Source organism: Rhizophagus irregularis, chromosome 18 (genome assembly GCF_026210795.1).
Source record: "Rhizophagus irregularis chromosome 18, complete sequence".
Taxonomy (NCBI): domain Eukaryota; kingdom Fungi; phylum Glomeromycota; class Glomeromycetes; order Glomerales; family Glomeraceae; genus Rhizophagus; species Rhizophagus irregularis.
The window spans coordinates 1,640,347-1,662,500 of NC_089446.1; the positions used below are offsets into that span (position 1 = coordinate 1,640,347).

The window sequence follows — 22,154 nt, forward strand, 5'->3', positions numbered from 1 at the left end:
AATTAATAAAAGAAGTCGATTTACTTTGGCTAAAGTGCTCAAAATACGCTCTGAAGTAACAAAATGGAAAAAATAAAATTTGTAAATGAGTACCGTTGTGAAAATCGTAAATAACTCATCAAGTATTAACTGTACCTTCGTAAAAATTAATATCCAAGTAGATTTTGACCTGCTGAACAACTTTCAATTAATAAAAGAAGTCGATTTACTTTGACTAAAGTGCTCAAAATACGCTCTGAAGTGACAAAACGAAAAAAAATAAAATTCGTAAATGAGTACCATTGTGAAAATCGTGAATAATTCATCAAGTATTAACTGTACCTTCATAAAATTTAATATCCAAGTAGATTTTGACCTGCTGAACAACTTTCAATTAATAAAAGAAGTCGATTTACTTTGACTAAAGTGCTCAAAATACGCTCTGAAGTGACAACCCGGAAAAAAATAAAATTTGTAAATGAGTACCATTGTGAAAATCGTGAATAACTCATCAAGTATTAACTGTACCTTCGTGAAAATTAATATTCAAGTAGATTTTGACATGCTAAACAACTTTCAATTAATAAAAGAAGTCGATTTACATTGACTAAAGTGCTCAAAATACGCTCTGAAGTTACAAAACAGAAAAAAATAAAATTCGTAAATGAGTACCATTGTGAAAATCGTGAATAACTCATCAAGTATTAACTGTACCTTCGTGAAAATTAATATTCAAGTAGATTTTGACATGCTAAACAACTTTCAATTAATAAAAGAAGTCGATTTACATTGACTAAAGTGCTCAAAATACGCTCTGAAGTTACAAAACGGAAAAAAATAAAATTTGTAAATGAGTACTATTGTGAAAATCGTGAATAACTCATCAAGTATTAACTGTACCTTCGTGAAAATTAATATTCAAGTAGATTTTGACATGCTAAACAACTTTCAATTAATAAAAGAAGTCGATTTACATTGACTAAAGTGCTCAAAATACGCTCTGAAGTGACAAAACAGAAAAAAATAAAATTCGTAAATGAGTACCATTGTGAAAATCGTGAATAACTCATCAAGTATTAACTGTACCTTCGTGAAAATTAATATTCAAGTAGATTTTGACATGCTAAACAACTTTCAATTAATAAAAGAAGTCGATTTACATTGACTAAAGTGCTCAAAATACGCTCTGAAGTTACAAAACGGAAAAAAATAAAATTCGTAAATGAGTACCATTGTGAAAATCGTGAATAACTCATCAAGTATTAACTGTACCTTCGTGAAAATTAATATTCAAGTAGATTTTGACATGCTAAACAACTTTCAATTAATAAAAGAAGTCGATTTACATTGACTAAAGTGCTCAAAATACGCTCTGAAGTGACAAAACGGAAAAAAATAAAATTCGTAAATGAGTACCATTGTGAAAATTGTGAATAACTCATCAAGTATTAACTGTACCTTCGTGAAAATTAATATTCAAGTAGATTTTGACATGCTAAACAACTTTCAATTAATATAAGAAGTTGGTTTACTTTGGATAAAGTGCTCAAAATACGCTCTGAAGTGACAAAATGAAAAAAAAAATAAAATTCGTGAATGAGTACTGTTATGAAAATTGTAAATAACTCATCAAGTATTAACTGTACCTTCGTGAAAATTAATATCCAAGTAGATTTTAACCTGCCGAACAACTTACAATTAATATAAGAAGTTGATTTACTTTGGCTAAAGATTTCAAAATACGCTCTGAAGGTAAAAAAATTTGTAACTTAATACTACTGTATAATATAAAAAATGTAAATAATTCCAAAAATATTAACTGTACTTTTATGATCTTAACAGTTTTAAACTTACTAAACTACTTTTAATTAAAAGAATAAGATTTACTTCAGCCAAAATGCTTAAACCATACTTTGAAATATATGTAAAAAAAATATAATATTTGTTTATATTTTAAATTATGAGTTATTTAATTTAAATGTATTTATATTTTAAAAAAAAAATATTTTAATTCTATTTTATAAAGTATTTAAAAAGTATTTTAGTAAAGTTTTTAAGGCAAAAAAATAATTATAACTGAAATAAAAAAAAAATATAAGTTAATAAATAAATATTAAACCGTAATACATAATCACATGTTATATATTAAAATCGAAAAATCCTATTACAAATAACCAAAAATCGGCAATTTCATGTTAAAAATCAGAAATATTATATTAAAATCAGAAATATTTATTAAAATCGGAAATATTATATTAAAATTGCCAAAAAATCAGACAGCCATATTAAAAAGGGCAAAAATCTGATTTTTATTTATTTGACCTGTATATAACTTGTGTATATCTGTAGAAAATACGTTATAAACGTATGAATTTTAATATACTGTAGAATAATACGTATACCGTATCTTTTATTTACAATATTTTTGTGAACTGTATACAAAATACTGATATACAGTAGAAATGATATATGTTATAGACGTATGAATTTAATATACTGTATCATACAGTATGTTTACCGTATACTTTATTGTATTTTTTACTAAGCACATTTTGCGAACAGTATACATTATACTGATATGCCGTATGTAAAAATGCAAACTGTATCAAAAATACGTATATACAGTATAAAAACCGTATACATATTTTTTATAGGGAATGTGAAGAACTAAAGTGTAAGAAAGGGAAGGGAAAAGGACAAAGAGAAGGAAAGAAGGAAGCGAAAAGTTTAAAAAGTTTAAAAAAGTTTGTTTAAAAAGACCTGTAAGATGTCGATCTGGATCATCTGATGATTTCAATCATTTACCAACTGATTTGCCGAATTATTGCCAATTAGTTATTGATTTTTACCATTTGGCAAATTTGGCAAAATTGTGTTGATTTATATGACCAATCAGTATAATTTTACTAAATGATCTTAAAGGAACAATTTTTCGTATAACAATCGGTATAAGTTGATTTTTCACTAAAAGACTGAACAAGTATTCATTTAACAATCAGTATCAGTCGATTTGTGATTGATTTTACCAATTTTTGCCATTGGTCAAAAAATGTGACAAATCACATGACCAATCGGCAAAAATTATGCCAAAAGCTTTTAACAGTCGAAAGTTTTGATTTTGACTAGTGACTTCTTGGATATTTTTGATAAAAAATCATAAATAGAAGGATTATTGGATGTGTTCTGTGTTTCTCATAATCAGAGAACTGGTAAGTATATTAATAAAGTCAATTCTCGCCTATTTAAACAAACTGAGATGGCGAAGAGGAAGAAGTGAGCACTATAATAGGATAAAGCGATCTTATGAAGAGTTACCTTTTACACTACCAGAATATAACTTATTGTTTAGTTTTTAACTCTGTCTTTTAACTCTTTTGAAATATATGCAGATTAGAACAATAAGTAGATAACAATAGTGACAAAACAAACGTCACGCAGAAGTCATTTATGACTGATAAGGTTGAAACAATTTCTGAATTACAAAAAATTATTAATAAATTTTATATTTAAGTTGTTTTACTCACGAAGAATGAACGTAACTTGGGTTCTTCCAGAATCTTTTAAGGGAATTGTTTGTGAGTTCTTTTTTTAAAACACCATAATGTAACTGGTTTCTCATTGTTAAATTTTAAATTTAATATATTATAAAAATGAAAATGTAATCAAAAAAATTTATTTAATAGTGTTTAGCGAAGATGATGACTTTTTTGATTTGACTATCAATGACAATGTTGGTTGTGACATTGCTAATTTTTTTCCCCATGGAAATTGTTAATAATTTCTGCACATTATCAAATATTGCCATTTTACTAGTTCTTTGTAATCGTTATGTAACTTTATTTATTCTGTGGATCTCTACATTTAAATTTTTTCCTTATTATTTAATCATAATTAAGTATATAGTACTGTGATAACTGTATATACACAATTACACATATATTACACACTATAAAATTGGCTTGATTTTTAAGTATATATATACATATATACACACACTGCTTGATTTTTAACGCCAAATTATTATTAAAGAATGATATGGTACTATAAAATTTTTGTGATATTTTTAAAATCTAATACAAGTATAATAATTGGTATGTTTATTATAATAAAATGTATTCTTATAATTAATATAAATTGTGAATTTGTAATTATAATAATTATAATGCTATTATTCAGAAAAAGTAAATGCAAATTTATGTAAGTAATAATATATATATATTATCCTAATATTCTTCTTTTTAAAAAATAATTATTACATATACTGTACAATAAATACATCAATTATTAATATAATTACATTTCTTTTTGCTAACTCCTAAATCTTCGTCAATTTTAAAAATAGCATGATAATTTTGACCATTTGTTTCATTTCTTGCAGTAGCTGTAAGTTCCATTTGACCAAATGATAATGCAAAACTAACACTTCTATTAGGACCACGATCAGAAAGATCAATCTTAAGAGTTCCTAACAATTCCATTCCAGCACAATATTTTGGATGATATTCTTTTGTAAAATAAATATAAAATGTAGCACTAGATTGAAATTCATTAATAGGACATAAATCAGATACAAGAATTTCTTTATCAATATCAATAACAGTTCCTCGTTTTGCTATACAATGAAATCTTTCAACGTAACCATCAATTGTTTTCAATTCTGGTGGATCACTTTTTGTAGGTTCCATTAAAACTTTAATTCCATAAGTATAATTTAATATTCGATTCTTTAATATGAAAGGTATTTTTTCTTCAAGTTGATCATATAAACTTAAACCATATAAAGTTGCACCACGAACGACTGCAGCGATAGGATCTTTAGGTACAACAATAGTTTTCACACGATCCTTAAATTTTTCTTCAATTCTATTTTTTAAATATTTTGATTGACCAAAACCTCCAACTAAAAACATAATAGAACATTCATCTCTAGAATTATTAAGTTGAGTTTCTATCATGTTAAGAATTCTTTCAACAATTGGATCAAACATTGATTTTATTTTTTCATAATCAATTTCAATCAACCAATTAATTTTATCCAATTTTTCTTTAATTTCATCTTTAACACATTTTCTTAAAACTTTAATAATATCCAAAATATCTAATTCGTAACAAAAATCAGGATCTTCACCAGTAAATGGAAATTTAGCTTTTCGACAAAAATGTTGAACCATATATTGTAATGACTTGCTCTTCTTATCTTTTAATATGTCAATAGTTGAATCACCAACTATACTACTTAAATATTTAAGGAATGCTTCATCGATAAATGAACTTCCACAATAATCACCAGCTCGTTCAGTAATTTCACCTAATTGATTTTCACCTTCGATTTTACGTGTAGTCAAATCTACTGTGCCACCGCCACAATCAACGATCATAAAAGTTGCTGTAAAAAAAATATTTAAAATTTAGTATAACGGATAATAATTATTGTAATTTATAATTAATTATATATAATACTTACTTCCTATTGAGGCCAAAGAATATTCTTTTAGACATTTTTTCATACAATAAATTGCAGCAGCCTCGGCTAAAAAAAAGAAAAAAAAAATGAAAAAAGATGAATTTTTTTAAAAAAATACATATAAATCATTTTAACTTACGTTCAGTAGTGAATTGTAAATATTCGGTATTTTCTTTAATAATCAAATCAGCCTTAAATGCACATTCTCTTATTATTGCCATTTCTTTCTTTGAATATTCAGCAGGAACACTAATTACTAAAAGAACATTTTCATGAAAATTCATATCTGGCCAATGATTATTTATTTTAGATTTTATTAACTAAAAAATAAAAAACAAAGATAAAATTTAACATATGTAATATATGATAAGTACATTCATTATACTATATGTGTATGATTGTATGTTACCTTTCCCATTTCTCTGAAATAATCGGTAATAGCAATTTTATAATCAACTGGAATTTTAGGTTTTAAATCATCTTGTAATTTTCCTAAATGTAATTTAAATAAACCGACAGATTTTGGTTCATCTTGAGCTTTAGATTTTCTTTCGGCCCTTTTAGCGAAAGCTGGTTTTCCCCATGATACTGCTTTATCAAGTTTTTCATCATATTGAAGAACCGTATTCATTTTATAATGACCAGTAAGTTCTTCCCAATCAGTATTAGTACAAATTTCTTGACAAGCAGAAGCAGTATGACAGTAAGCAAATCTCTATCAAAAGAAAAAAAGTGTTAATTATTAATTGATTATTCATGAAAAAAATAAAATTGAAATAATTATTATTTAAATAATTTTTAAGTACCGAATAAGTGGTCCCAAAATCTTTTTTTTTTAAAAAAAAAAAGAATTCGCGTTAAATAAAATAATTTATTATACGATAACTGATAAACATTTTTTTTTATTTTATTAATTACCTAGACCAACAACTATACGAATATCATTTCTCCACGACATTTTTCTTTTTCTTTTTTTTTTAACAAGATTTTTTTTACAAAGTTTTTTTTTTAAAAAAAAAATAAAGAAAAAAAAATAATAAAAAATAATAAAAAAATAAAAATAATTTTTTAAAATAATTTACTAAGTTATTAAATTTTTATTTTATATAATTTTTATTTATTATTTGTTGGTTTATTTATATATTTATATTTATATTTATATTTATATTTTTTATATTTATTTATTGTTATTTTATTTATTTATTTATATATCAGATATGAGGAGATTCATAACGATAATTTTATTTTTTATAATAAAATTTTTTTTTCACTCACAAAATCATCTGAAGTTTACAAAAAAGTAATTAAATATAAAGTTTTTACTAATGCTTGTGAATAATAAATATTTGAAAGATCGACAATCTAAACAAACGGATTTTCATATGATAAATAAGATAAGTTTGTTATAAAAAGTAAATATATCGTCTAATTTTCGCCAAGGAACTTCTTAAATTTTAGGAGTATATATATAGTATATATATTATAGTATATAGATTATTAAACTAAAAAAAACTGATGATATAAACAATTTTTTTTTTATTACGTCAATATTTATTACGACAGTATTTTATTACGTGTTAACGTTTTAATTCGCGGAAATTCCGGAATTTGTTGTTATAAAAAGAACACTCTTGATGAAAGAGTCAATCAATAATCAGCCGGAATCGTGTAACTTTATAATTTTCTTTATTTAATTTCCTTAATAAACAATGAATTGGGCTTATCATGATTTACCTTTGTTTAACAAAAAAAGTATATGCATAAAGAAACCAAGTTTGTTGGTCAATGGTCTTAATTCTTCCCCTGAAAAAAAAAAAGAAAATAAAGAAAATGCCATTTAAAAAAAGAAATCTCTCAGAAGATCAAAGAAGATCGTAAAGGAAAAAAGAAATATTAAAAACGTGATAATGAAATATTACGTAATCTTTATAATCAAATTTCTTAATCCGATATTTTTGAAAGAAAATTTGGTAAAAATTGAATTAAAAAAGTAAATTTATTTGATATTCATTTCTTTTAAATAAATAAATACTCTTATAAAAAATTAATTTTTTTTTTTTAAAAAAAAAATAAAAAAATAAATAAAAATATTATTCAAATAATATTATTCTTAAACATTAATCTCTTTTAATATGACTACAAATTCGGAACCATTTGATAATACAATAAATCTTCTTCGTAAACATTACGAAGAACTTAAAGAAGATAATAGAAGATTAAAAGAAGAAATTGAAGAAATAAAAGAAATAAATAATTTAATTAATAATAATCAAAAAATCAATCCGGATCTTTCAAATTATGTTAAACTTTTTCAATCTCATAAAGAATTACAAGAAAAGTTTAATTCTTTATCATCACAAAAACAAATAATTGAAAAACAACTTGAAGATAATATAAAATTAATTGAAACTAAAGAAAATGAAATAAAGAATTTAATTGAAAATAATTTAAATTTAAAAAAACAAGCTTCAAAATATCAATTTGCACTTGGAGATGCAATAAATTATCAATTGGGTGATGATGATAATAATAATTCAGTTAGATTAAATGATAATATTATTCGATTACAAGATGAAATAGATGATTATATTACCACTTTAAGATCTTCAAAAACAAGAATTCATTTTAAAAAAGTTAATCAACTTTTTTCTAAATATCAATGTAATTTAAAAATGAATTCTAGAACTAAAGAAATAACTCTCATTAAAGCATTATTACAACGTCATGTAATCGAATTCATTCTTAAAAATACAATTAAATATTTTGAGAATTTTATTAATGATAATAATAACATTCTTTCACTTGAATATGAAATTAATTCTAAAGTTAATGAATTAATGAATTTAACTTATAAATTTTCAAAATCTCGTTTTGAAATTAATAATGTTACTTTAGCTGTTCCTATTAAAGTAAGACAACAAATTTTTGCTATTTTAAGTAATCATGGTTTTTCTGATATAATTGATGATAATAATTTAAGATATGAACATAATTTTATTAATCAATTTAAGAATGATCTTAATCAAGAAATAAATTCTTATAGAGAATTATTGGATCCTAAATTAAAAGAAAAAATTGAAAAAAATTCTTCTATTATAATTCGTGATATTATTAGATTATTTTTCTTTAGTTTTAAAACTCAAGAACCAATTGTTAAATGGAAATGGTTTAATAATAATGATAAATTTAATCCAATTCAAATGACTGGTTCATTGGATGATGATGATGATATTGAAAATTCTTTTGTTGAAATATGTATATTCCCTCTTATTTATAAAGATTCTGATTGTTCTTCAAAATTACAAGTTTATACTCCCGCAAAAGTATATATTCGTGAAAATAACTATTCAGATGAAGAAAATGTTGATGAAGATGATGATGAGGAAGAAGAAGAAACAAAAAAAGGTGAAGAAACCAAAGATAAAGAGGAAGAAACCAAGGAAATTAAGAAGGAAATAATCAAAGACAAGGAAATCAAAGAAATTGAGAAAGAAATAAATAAAGAAGAGGAATCTAAAGAAATTAAAGAGGAAAATTTTACTAAAGAAAATGAAACAAGAGATGGAGAAATAATCATAATAATCGGAGAGAAGGAGAACAAAGAAATCAAAACTAAAGAAATTGAAGAGGAAAATTTTATCAAAGAAAATGAAACGCAAGATGGAGAAATAAATAGAGAGAACAAAGAAATTGAGAAAGAAATAAATAAAGAAGAGGAATCTAAAGAAATTAAAGAGGAAAATTTTACTAAAGAAAATGAAACAAAAGATGGAGAAATAATTACAGAGAAGGAGAACAAAGAAATCAAAACTAAAGAAATTGAAGAGGAAAATTTTATCAAAGAAAATGAAACGAAAGATGGAGAAATAAATAGAGAGAACAAAGAAATTGAGAAAGGAATAAACAAAGAAGAGGAATCTAAAGAAATTAAAGAGGAAAATTTTACTAAAGAAAATGAAACAAAAAATGGAGAAATAACCACAGAGAAGGAGAACAAAGAAATCAAACCTAAAGAAATTGAAGAAGAAAATTTTATCAAAGAAAATGAAACGAAAGACGGAGAAATAAACAAAGAGAAGGAAAACGAAAAGGATCAAACTAAAGTAATTAATGAGGAAATAAATAAAGAAGAAGAAACCAAAAAGAAGGAAATCGAAATCAAAAGTGAAGAAAATAAAAAATCAGAAGAAAAGAAACCCAAGAAGAAAAGTATTATGAGTAAAATTTTTAAATCTAGAAATAAAAAATCAAAAGATTCGACTAAATAATAGTATCAGTCTGTTATACCGTTCTCCATAGGCGGTCCTCCCTTTTACAAATAAGGATTAATTAAGTTTTCATTTTCCTAAGTTCAATTTAATAATTCACGATACTTTATTATGAATATGGTAATATTTTATGGAGCAATGTGTTGCCTTTAGAAACTTTAGGCTAAATATAATAAGTCTTATTAAGGAAGTGTCGCGAATTCACATTTTAAAATCTAATGTTATGATAAAACATGGCAAAGCATGGCAGCGTTCCGTTTTTAATATGTACTATATGAAAAGGCGATATTTTTTCATAAATATGTATTAACTAATTACAATAACGATCTACACTATATATTATTTACCACTATACAGAATACATTATTTAATTATTTACAACTATACATTATTTATCACTATATCTATAATCACTATAGTCTATGATATATCGTATATAATAGATGAATTATTATATAAATCTTTTAGTATATTTACTTTTTGCAATTATGCATGTATCCAGTATCAATTCTACGAAGGATTGTACTTAAAATGGTAACTCTAATTAATGTACCGCTCTTCGACTCTTATAATACTTATAAAGATTAAAGTTAATATGCATTAGCTATTTTTAAAAATATACAGGTATCATATGAGTGGGCAATCTATCCAAACCTATAAACTGACCAGGATTTTTCTAGAAGAAAACGCCTATATCACTACACATAAATTCAATTAACTCTTTTTAGCAATTGTTTTTTGAAATCCGGAGTTTAACAATGATATTCCTAATAAAGAACTGTTGTGTTCGGTAAACCCTTTGGGGTAAAACAATAAACTTATTTCTAGTAACAATCTTTAATTGTCACAATTCATGTGAAATTAGCAAAATAAAAAGTGAATTTTTATGTAGATCAGTTGACCAATAATATATAAATAAACTCAGTTCTCAATAGTAAATATTTTAAGTTTATTAATTTGCAAAAAGTGATTCTCCGGTGAGTCTAGAATTTTCTTAATGAAGATATCAGATATGTCATTTGTATTCCAATTTCTGAAACACTTTAAGGAACTTACTTTGATTACTTTCTTATTCTGTAAAATGTGTAAAGATAAATTAACTTTTTTAATTTAATTGAAACTATTAAAAAGTAATCAAGTTCCGAGTTTTCGTTACAAAATTAATTTTTTTTTTTTTTTTGCAAGATCGATTTCGATTTTCATCTTTTTGATCACCCCACTTTTCTTTTAATTACGCCAATATATATATTATTAATTAATTACAATCGGAATTTTTACTATTAGGCAATACCGTTTAACCTTACTTAGATGACGTACAACATAATATTTATCTTAATTACAGAAAATTTGAGTTCTAGTAATTAAAAATATTAAAATTTTGAGATGGAAAATATTCTTGTTATAGTCGGTATAGGTAATTAATTATTTTTTTTTTTCATTTATTCTTTTTAAAAAAAGCTCAAAATTTTTTAAATCCTTACTTTTTTTAAAAAAAAAGATTTTGGAACTACATTTACGGTAATTTACGTTTATTCAATTTTCTCTTCTTAAATTAATTTTATTAAACATTATTATTTCTGCAGGGTTTTTCTTATTGTCATGTTGCATCCGAGAATAAAGATATTGTCACAAACGAACAATGGCCCGATGATGTTGGCAAATTTAAAACAAATACAGTTCTTCAATATGATAAAGAGTTTAGTAAAGTGGTACAATGGGGAAAACCAGCTTTAGCTAAAAGACCAAAGCGAAAGAATGATAATAAAAATGAAACAAAACCTGTAGAATTATTTAAATTACATTTAGGTAATTTAAGTGGAAATTTAAAACCTAAACTTCCGATTAATTATAAAAAAGCTATTATAGACTATCTCACTGAAGTTGGAGAGGTATGCAAGAATTAAATTTTAGATTACAATGTAATTATTTAAAATACTTATTTCTTTTTATTAATAAAGTTAATTAGAAAAACACTTAAACCCTCTTGGGATGATGTAGATTTATTTGAGAATGTTCTTTTGGTACTTAGCGTTCCGGCAGAATATTCAGAAAAAGAAAAAGCGATAATGAGAGAATGTGCATATGAAGCTAAATTAATCGGTGATAAAAAGACAGAATTTTTACAATTTACTACTGAACGTATGTTGATTCATTTCTTTTTATCTATTATTTGAATATTAGCTCTTAAATTAATGTATGTATTTTATTTATTTAGCCGAAGCTGCTGCAGTTTATTGTATGGAAAATTGTTTAAAAGAATATGAAACTACTGGTATAGGAAGTAAGTTATTTAATTGTAAATTTTGTAATAATTTAATTAATTTGAATAATAATAATAATTTTTAAATTAATTTATATATTTGTTAGCAACTTTCATGATCGTTGATTGTGGTGGTGGAACTGTTGATTTAACAACTCGTAAACTTATTGGTGATAAAAAAGTTGGCGAAGTTACTGAACGAGCAGGAGATTATTGTGGTAGCGCATTTGTTGATCGAGCATTTTTGGAACATCTTGGAAAAATATTAGGTCATACAGCAATTGATAAATTAAGAGAAGAAAATTACAAACAATTGCAATATTTGGTTCAAAAATTTTGTCGAAGCGCTAAATTTAAATTCAATGGTGATGATGAAAATTTTCATTACGAATTAGATCTTTTAGATACTGCACGTGACTTACAAAAATATGTTACCGGTCCCGCTAAAGAGTTGATGCAAGAAAAAGAATGGATAATTAATATTGAATATAATGATATTAAGTCAATGTTTGATCCAGTAGTTGAAAGAATTCTTGATTTAATAAAGTTACAACTTGAAAATTGTCGTGATGATTGCTCGACAATGTTTTTAGTTGGAGGATTTAGTCAGTCAATTTATTTACAAAATCGTATTAAAAAAGAATTTCAAAATAAGGTTAAAACTATTTCGGTTCCCACTCATCCTATTGCTGCTGTAGTTCGTGGTACTACATTATATGGATTAGGATTATATAACAAATTATCTAATTTACAAAATGAGGATCGTGTAAAATTTGTATTAACGACTCGTGTATTAAAATTTACTTATGGTATTGAGGCTTATGATAATTGGAAAGAAACTGATCCAATAGAACGAAAAAATTTTAGAGGAGATATTTTGAAATTTCATACTATTGCTAGAAGAGGTCAAAAAATTGAAATTGATAAGGAAATTATTGTAAAAGATTTTGTTCCATCTTTTACTTTACAAAAAGTTGTGGTATTTTCTATATATTATACACGAGAATACAATGCAGAATATTGTGATGAACCTGGGATGGAATTATTAGGAAAACTTAAGATAAACATTCCGAATAGAGAATCTGGGCGTATTAATTTTGGTTTATCATTTGGTAGAATGGAAATTACTGCCAGCGCAAAAAATGAAACAAATGGCCAAAGTTATCTTGCCACTTTTGAAATAGATAAAGAGAATGATTAAATGTTATTAGACTAAAAATATATATATATATAAAAATTATTATTTATTAGATTTATTTTTTTTTATTATATAAATATCCTAAAAAATTTTGCAATGGAATTTGGATTTTTATCACTTGAATTTAATAAACTATTATTTCGAATAAAGACTGTTGCTTTGGTATAAGCTTGTAATTTATTAGGTTGCGATTCATCATTTTTATAAATAAGAGGAAAAATACACATTTCAACGGATCCATTCTCATTTTCTCCTTCGTCGTATTCTTCCATTTGATTTGGTTCAAATTCATCATTATCGTCAAGCCACTTGAATTCTGCAATTGGTTCTTGAGTTTTAAGTCTAAAATAAAATAATCTAACAACTTCACGAATAAGATCAGTTACTTTCTTTTCAACATCTTCTTTCTTTTTAGCATCTAATATTTTTCGATAAGATTCCATTTCTTTATTAAGTTTGTCTTTTGAATCTTTGATGAAATCATGTAAAGTGTTAGTTTCTTTAATATTAGAAAATCCACGATTTCCCAATGCAGCAAAACTCTGTTGCCTTATCTTTACGGATAAAGCTGAGGTTATGGCATCACTTCCGGTACGTTCTTTTTCTAATCGTTTTGCTAAATTTTCAAGATCCTCTGCTTGTTTTAAAAATTGTAATTCAAGGGAATTCTTCCGGTTATATTTGTCAAAATAATCAAGAATTGTACGAAGGACATGTCGTTGTAAAACAGCTTTAATGAGAGGCATATAATCATTTAATTCGCTCGAACTATTTAATGTATAAGTAATTTTACTTTTTTTAACTTTAGAGTCGTTAAGAAGTCTACTTATATTCTTTAAATTAATTTCTATATCTGTCTTTGGTCTTAAGTTTGTTACATAAAATTCCAAATCTTCTTGTATTTGCGAAATATCTTCATTAAGATTAGTAGGATTATTTTTATCATCATCACTTAATCGAAAAGTTTTCGCAGATCCAAGTTCATATTGATGTCTCTTTTTTAAATTTATTATTTCATCATCTTTAGATTTTATTTCTTTATCTTTAGATTTTATTTCTTCATCTTTAGATTCAATTTTATCATCTTTAGATTTAATTTCTTTTTTATGCTTATCAATGATTGCTGCAAGAGTTTTATTGAAGTCTTTATTTCCGATTAAATCATTATTAAATTTTTCAATTTCATCTACAAGTTTTCTATTTTCTTCTTCAAGTTTTCTATTTTCTTCCTCAAGTAATTTGCATTTATGACATTCTTTTTTAGAATTCTCATCAAGTACTTCGGTTTCATTATTAATGTCTTTATTAGAATCTGAGGCCATAGTTTTAATAGGTACGTGTGTTTGATATATATCGGATATATCGGATATATTTTAAAAAGAAAAAAAAATAATAATAATTTTTTTTTAATAAAAAAAAAAAGAAAAAGTCCATGATGATAACGAGTATTTATGTTTATTAAAAGGCGTGTGATAATTAAGATCTTAAGTTATCACGTTTCTCTATCTTTTATATCTATAACCTAACTTTGGATTTATTTAGAAACTTATTCGGATAGGTCGCACGATTCATGCCATATGCAATGCAATTTTTGAACAATTATTATACATTTAATTATTGTACCAAATTTTATAATGATATATACTAAAGAGATACCAAACATTTATGACCAGAAACTTGTTCACGACGAAAAAAAAAAATATTTCACACGCCGAAAAATTTCTTTTGTCTAATGATCGATCACATGTTATATTTTAAATCCTTGCATTTTTTTCTTTGTAACATGTAAACAAAGTTATCATAATGTTTCAAATCGGGTAAATTAGTGAAATTATCCAATCAGATTTTACAATTCATAGGATACATGTACAAATTCAATCATATAAAGGTCGACAATTCTGTTAACAGATCACGGATCATAATATAAAATATAATAATTTTAATAATATTTTTTTTAACAAAAATTTTTTATATAATGTTATTAATATTAAAACATTTTATCTGTTATAGTTATAAATTTCTCCCAACGTGAAATCCATCCAATTATTAAAAAAATCTTATGATTGTAATACTTGTGTATACTCACTCAATGCCGGCCAAGTTCCTAATAATTCTGGCCAAAATCGCCATAATTCTGGCCAGGGTGTTTATCACCGAAGGGAAACCACGCAATATTAGGTAAGATTGGATATGCTCAGGTAAGTCTAATGCTTGATTCGTGTTTAGAAGTTTCAATAATATTAACGCATTTTATTTCTTAGAATCTGGCGCAACTTGAAAGTGCATTCCAGACCAATAAAAAGAAACGAACTGCGGATCAAGCGTCTATTTTGACGGTATTGTGACCACGGGTACAGAGTGGCATTTTATCATATATACTCCGGATGGCATTTTACTCGAATATCAGATTAATCTTACAAAGCCTGCGATAAAGAAAATCCCGAATTACTTCGAAGCAACGTGAAAAGGGTAATAGGTATTACTGTTGGGTTGTTGAAGGATTGGGTGCTAGGATCAAAAAATATATTAAAAAATAATATATATGATGGGCTATGTCCCGATAATTGTATTTATTTTTCGCATGTATCACGAGAAAGTTTGAGAATAAATTATTACTCGTTCTTACGTATATTATTGCTAATGATGATAGATATGTCATGTGAATTGATCTACTCAAGCGAATAACATTATAAAATGATACAATTACTTTATCGTTACTCGGCGCATTTTCGGTTCTTGAGCGCGTGTTCTGATTCCTTATTAAATAATTGAGTAACACATATTTATCATACGAAAGTATAACTCCGAAGTTTATCACGAAGTTTATCAAAAAGTTTAGTAATAATGGTTTCTTTGTTCTCATCTTATAAAATCCAAAATCTTTTTTTTCGCTTTACCTTAAAAGTTTTACAAGTTTACATAATGTCTTTTACAATCTGGATTAAATATAACAACGAACAGGCAGTTAGTGTCGAATTTCAGACAGGAACTATAGATAAGTTGCAACCTTGGGTAAGGTGAATAATGGTAAGATTATTCTTCGAAAACACGAAGCTACTGTCGATTTGGAATCAGATGAGATTGTAGACCAAAGCTTTGCAAATACTGCCAAGGCACCCATTCAAGTTTTTACCACTGGTAAGCGACGTGACGTGTAATCTTTTTGATAATTGTAAAAGAATTGGGGTTTTTAAGGGAATAGGATAACGTCTGCGCTGTATATTCTAATCTTTGAGAACACCTTCCTTGTTCAAATCTACGATAATGAGGGTAAACCATTGTCTGGGAAATTTGCAGAGTTTCGAAGCAAGTGGATTGGAACGCATATCTGATAACGATGAAATAACAAAGGTTATCACCTCTTAGAAAAAATAGAACCTGGTGAACGCTATCAAATAGTGGCTTTCCATATAACAACAATCAGAAAGGATGTTGACTGGTCTCAAATTGAGGACAAAGCAGTAGAGGATGAAACTTTATTAGCCGTAAAGAATTTTCTCAATAAAATGTTCAAGTTAACTGTAGAAATATTTCCTCACCGAATAATGTATAAGAATCAAGAATCGATAATGGAATGGGACGGGATTCTCACTTGTGATAATAAGGTGTTCTTACTCGAAACGAAACATAAAATGACGGCCGTATGTATAAAAAATTATCATCTATTCTGAAATTCCTGTATTTATTGATAGCCCGGCTCACTTATAAATCTTTTATTCAGAAACATATAGAAAATCTCATTAATCGATTAAGTGAATTCCAAAATAAGCTCTTAATTACAGATAGTTTGGAATTTAAAAAATTGTTAGGAAACATCATGTTAGAGTTGCTTGCGGTACGTTATTTACTGACGAATTGAGGAGTATGTCAATAGATAAAGGGTTAATGGTGGTTTTTCCAAGTGGTGATAGATATAAAAGTAGAGGCGCCACAAGGATTGATGGGTGCTATGAAAATTTGTACATATTTGTAGAACTAATCAATGTGTATTATTAGTTTCTCATATCAAGTTATTTTTAATGTTTAATGCAGTATTGTACGGATGTATCGGGTATTGGGAAAATAAAAGAAAAATAATATAAATACAAGTATATCGATCATTTGTTAATTTTTTCTTGACAAAATAAAACTTTTGCCGGATTTATGTTTGCAAAAATTTACTCGATGTAGTACAAATAAAAACATCTGTGATGTCACAGGAACTCCCGTCTGGCATCATCATGTTACCACGGACTGCGCCGGGCCGGGCTGTGCAACATAAGATTTTCGCAGATTTTTTTTGAAAAAAAATTTTTCCCTTCCGGTTACCTATGCTAACTATCCGCGTGGATTTATGTGTATGCTAATTACCGTGATTTACGAAATGACGAAATGCAGTACGTCATGATTCGGGAATCGTTTGTTCTTGGGGAATTCAAGCGCTATAAAACAAGTTGGGTCAAATGGTTATTTTATGCTCAAGTTCATTTAGTCATATACGAAAGGTAGTATGTATACAAATCCCATCGAAGTTCTTGCTATAAATATTCTAAGAAAGATAAGAATTCTTCCTGAGAATGATTTTCCGGAGATTTTTTATTTTTCGCTTTTGTACAAAAGCTAACTGATATTATCGATATAGATGAACTTAAACATGTGAAAAAAAAGCGGAAGGCAGACGAGGCATTCGACTATGAGTATGAATACGTATATGGCATTGTCACGACAGGTGAGAAGATCGTTTCGGGATGTTTTTTATTTTTAAGTTTATGCAATACTAACTTGAAACTTTCTTAATCTTCGTGCAAATAACAACTGACTGGTATTTCATCCTTCACAGCACTGAAGGCATTTTCTGTATGAGAAAAACTGAATATCGAATCTCACTAACGGAAGACGCCATCAAAGATCCTACCGACTTGCGCAAGAACGTGAAGAGGATTTTAGAGGTTATAGTGCTTGTTAAAGGATAGGATAACAGCTAGTGAGGAAACTCCGTGTATAAGAGATAATCAAGAAAAATAAGCATGTATAGTAGCATAGAAAATTCGTCATGTTTTTCTTGGCGAAAGAAATCTGCGTTCCAAATCGAAACGGACGCGTGATTATTTTATTTTGAATGCTTATATAAAAGTGTTATTAAAAATAGAATCCGAGATTGACTTACCTAGGCAAGAAAATGCCAGACTTGTGGCTAAGAATTACGAGATCGTGAAACTGAGGCAGATTATTGAGGAGGATGTTAGAGTTGAGGAACTAGAGCATAAAAATACGGAACTTGAGGCTAGACTCGCGATATTGGAACAGAGTTCCTTGGTGGTGGGTGAACAACCACAGAATGATAAGGAAACGATTGTAGAGGTGCTACCAGAGGTGACGGTATCAAATATTGATTTATCTAACACCGTAATAGACCAGCGAAATAATGTTGACACTAAAACATCGGGGGAAATGGAGATGGATGCTTTCTTGGTTGAGGTAAATAAGAAAAGCATTTGTGACAAATTTAGAGAGAGGAAGCGAGAAAAGAAGGTTCAGCATAATACGATTGCCAAAGACTCATCCTGACTTGACTCACTGAGAGGAGGATCTCTCCATGACTAGCGCTAAACCTGTAACTCTCCCAGAACGGATAGTCAAAGAATCGACTCCAGCCTGTAAGTCAGTTACCTCTGGTAACAAATCATCTGCTGGGACATCACCAGTAAAATCATCTATGGTGGACAAACAGGCTCCGACTCCTGAGGACTTCTGAGAACATAGTTCTTTAGAAGCAATTCTGATGGGATCTAGTGAAGTTACGGCACAGAATATAGTTGATCTATTTAGAGTAGCAATGAAGCTTTAGACGTAAGGAGATTGTATACTGGTATTGTTACTATAAAGCATATGAGGATCGAGTATGTATTTTATTATCGTATTGTAATAAAAAAAAAATTTTAGTTGAAATTTTATTGGCCAGTAAATGTTGATCATCACGTGAAATTAAACTTTTTTCTTAACGTTATCACGTATTATTTTCGCCGGACATACGTAAAAAGTAGAAATGTAATTATCGCCCGAATGTTTTGGATGCGTCGATAGAGACCCGGAATAGAGACCTGGAATCAGTGTCTTAAAACGATCACCAGAAAGCGCTTGTTAGATGAGTCTAGTGTGCGTACCTATAAGGAGTCGGTAATGATCAGTTCTTCAAAGTTGATTAATTGCATGACTTTTTTTTGATTTGATATATTGTCTTGTTTGTATTTACAAACTTTGCATGAATTTATCTGATATACTGCCATGATTAAAAGCAACGTCAAACTAGACACGGAAGAAATATTCCAAATTATTGCGAATCTGAAGAATCAGAATATGAACCCAAGAGGATAAGGAGAGAAAGTAATACCAATTATTCACAGATAACAGAATCTCAGCAATCTGCCACACTGTATTTAACACCACCGATGACGGAGGTCGTTGAATCCTCAAGCTCAAATTCAAATTTAGAGAATTTAGACGGATCTAAGGTATCATACTTATTTTTTTTACCAGATTTATACACATAAATCATCCAATTCTAACCTACTTTTGAAATCTATCAAAAATCCAAGATCACAATTTGTCCATAATGAATCTAGTTCTCGTGAAAGCACGCATGTCCAAGTCCAACTCGTTCAGCCACACATACTTTAATAAAGACGCCTAATAAACCAATTATTACGAAGGCTATTTATAATGAATATTCTTCTGCACGTATAATGCTTTCAATTCAACAATTCATCTTATCAAGGCAACTATTGAAAAACAAGTGTATGAGAAAATTATAAATGGGAGACAACCAGAAATAAAAATGAAAATCAACACGGTGTTTCATCGTGAAAGGGCAAACGTTCAATAGAAAAAAAGGTGCAGATAAAAATTATCATCATCATGAACTCTTTAATATTTGTCTCCGAAATTATTTTAGATTCGATTTCAGAATAACTTGCTTGAAATATGTTTTCTTTGATTATCGAATCACTTATAACCGTTACCGTACTTATACTCTGATAACGAAAGTTGGTGTCTTCGGTATATTTAAATATTTAGTATTAACTATTTGTTATTACCGATCCTTTTACTTATTTTATAATATTCTATATTAGGTGGCTACAGTGATAGTGGTTCTTTTTCAAATAGAAGCTTTAAAAAAAATTCTTTAATTTTAAATGAGATTTTTTTGAACATCACATCTTTGTTCATTCGGGTCTTCTGAATATAGAATGTTATATCGCAATAAAGATTATGATCATAATAACGTTTCGTTGACTTAATATAGTGTATACGTGTAATTTCCTTAAAAAAATCATCGTAATTTGACGATCTGTTTGAATGTTGATATAAATATAACAAGATTTCAGTCAATCTTACCACGACAACTTTTCTCACGTACATGCACAAGCATTACTAATTCTTTTCTTTTTAATGCTCATAAAAGGTTTAACTAATTATTTGCATCTAAAACCTCTTTAAAAATTTATTAAATTGACAATTGGCAATTTATAATGAAAAGCTGATATCATTCACGAGTTTTACCCACAGAAAACTTTAAAATGACACATTTTTCGAATAAAGAAGTAAAAATATGTTAAATTTAATTTATTACGGTTTTTTATTAATTGATTAATTACATTTACTCAACACAACCGCAATGAAACAAAAGGTGACGTTCGTGGGTTCGGTAAAGTAGGAATTTAACGAATGTACTTTGAAGAAAATTTTGGGAAATACACTTTTTTTTTAATAATAAAGAGACCATTTTCTTTACAGGTTAACAAACGAAGTTAACGGTTTATTTACCGAGTTAAGCAAATTTAACTGGTATGGTCTTTTTTTTCATTTTAAGAAGGTAAGTTATTCAAGGAACTGAGGAAGGTATAACGGAAGAATCTCGAGACAAGTTTGTATAAAGTTATTCATTTTCTTAAAATGGTGTCTATTTCTAGGGTGCGTATTTACAATTACAAGCCAAGCACTAAAGAGTAAAGACCGAAAAGGAGGTGATACTGTTAAGAAGAGGTAATAGAATTCTCAAATTCTCAAATTCTCAAAATCCATGTTTATCTAATCGTATCATATGATACCGAAGAATATAATGGTAAATAAGGAACGAAACGGGGAAAATTTTTGGGAAAATATTACGCAACATGCAAGAAAAAATTTATACTAAGTTAACTTTTTCTCTAAACCTTTTACAGGCAAAAAAGATCGAAATATAATAATTTTCGATAAGAGATCTACAAAAGATAAAGCATTCATAGAATTTTGTTAAGAGAAAAATTTAACCTCGTTAAAAAGTCGCAGTATTTTACTATTAAAATGATTTACAAAATTGATGAGAAGTATAGATTTTCAACGCATTGTTTTTTCCGAATAAGTAACGATCAAATTGGATGATCAGATCGCACGTTTTAACGGTCTAAAAAATCAAATTGAAGGAGTCGCGAGAAAAATCGTTTTCCTATAATAAGAGAGTGAAAGTGAAAAAAAAAAAAAAAAATCGCTCTTATTTCTCTTATTTCAGTCATTATTCATCACGAAAGAGGTGGGTAAGGCTATTTTTCAATTGAGTTGACATCTAATTATTTGTTAGTATCAAGAGGTGGGTTTAAGAATCAACCTTTTGTTATCCGACAAATAAAAATTTATTGAAGTTCCTTTAAATCAGGTATTTTTTTACCTAGATTTAAGACATTTTCAAACGTTGTGTATTAATAACCGATGGTTATTCTTACCTCAAAATAATCGCAAATTAAGTACCATCGTGATTTTTTTGGTAGTTAATACCTATAAATTCGCAGTGGTATAATTCGCCATTACGTTTGGTGTTCAAAAAAAGACTTTTTTTTGGTCAACAAACGAGGAAGGTTAAAGATCGGGCAAATTGAATCCGGTTGAGGCTGATCTTCGAGGTTCGCTCATGAGCGTACCATTAAGGGAGGTCAAAACCGGATATGATCAGTTTTATTTTGATCATGATCT

General features: G+C 27.3%; 5 protein-coding genes across 5 annotated transcripts; 3 read left to right on the forward strand and 2 right to left on the reverse strand.

Annotated features, from left to right (window-relative positions):
* Positions 1-4,256: 4,256 nt before the first annotated feature.
* On the reverse strand, positions 4,257-6,401 carry OCT59_010004 (uncharacterized protein; the record flags this gene model as incomplete). The annotated part of the gene is made up of 6 exons (XM_025312182.1): positions 4,257-5,365; positions 5,444-5,509; positions 5,583-5,763; positions 5,853-6,158; positions 6,250-6,269; positions 6,362-6,401. 6 exons carry the CDS (start codon positions 6,399-6,401, stop codon positions 4,257-4,259), a joined length of 1,722 nt encoding a protein of 573 aa, XP_025164473.1.
* Positions 6,402-7,575: 1,174 nt separating this feature from the next.
* OCT59_010005 (uncharacterized protein) lies at positions 7,576-9,711 on the forward strand (the record flags this gene model as incomplete). Its single annotated transcript, XM_025332977.1, has 1 exon — positions 7,576-9,711. One exon carries the CDS (start codon positions 7,576-7,578, stop codon positions 9,709-9,711), a length of 2,136 nt encoding a protein of 711 aa, XP_025164474.1.
* A 945-nt stretch (positions 9,712-10,656) lies between these two features.
* On the forward strand, positions 10,657-13,172 carry OCT59_010006 (uncharacterized protein; the record flags this gene model as incomplete). The annotated part of the gene is made up of 7 exons (XM_025308273.2): positions 10,657-10,688; positions 10,996-11,125; positions 11,210-11,229; positions 11,295-11,600; positions 11,670-11,850; positions 11,927-11,992; positions 12,079-13,172. The coding sequence occupies exons 2-7, from the start codon at positions 11,095-11,097 to the stop codon at positions 13,170-13,172; spliced, it is 1,698 nt and encodes a 565-aa protein (XP_025164475.1). The 5' UTR covers positions 10,657-10,688; positions 10,996-11,094.
* A 22-nt stretch (positions 13,173-13,194) lies between these two features.
* Positions 13,195-14,787, reverse strand: OCT59_010007 (uncharacterized protein). The gene has a single exon (XM_025323102.2). The coding sequence runs from the start codon at positions 14,489-14,491 to the stop codon at positions 13,238-13,240; it is 1,254 nt and encodes a 417-aa protein (XP_025164476.1). The 5' UTR covers positions 14,492-14,787; the 3' UTR covers positions 13,195-13,237.
* A 2,684-nt stretch (positions 14,788-17,471) lies between these two features.
* Positions 17,472-18,716, forward strand: OCT59_010008 (uncharacterized protein; the record flags this gene model as incomplete). Its single annotated transcript, XM_066132736.1, has 3 exons — positions 17,472-17,653; positions 17,769-17,877; positions 18,283-18,716. Exons 1-3 carry the CDS (start codon positions 17,612-17,614, stop codon positions 18,714-18,716), a joined length of 585 nt encoding a protein of 194 aa, XP_066000352.1. The 5' UTR covers positions 17,472-17,611.
* Between the last annotated feature and the right edge of the window lie 3,438 nt (positions 18,717-22,154).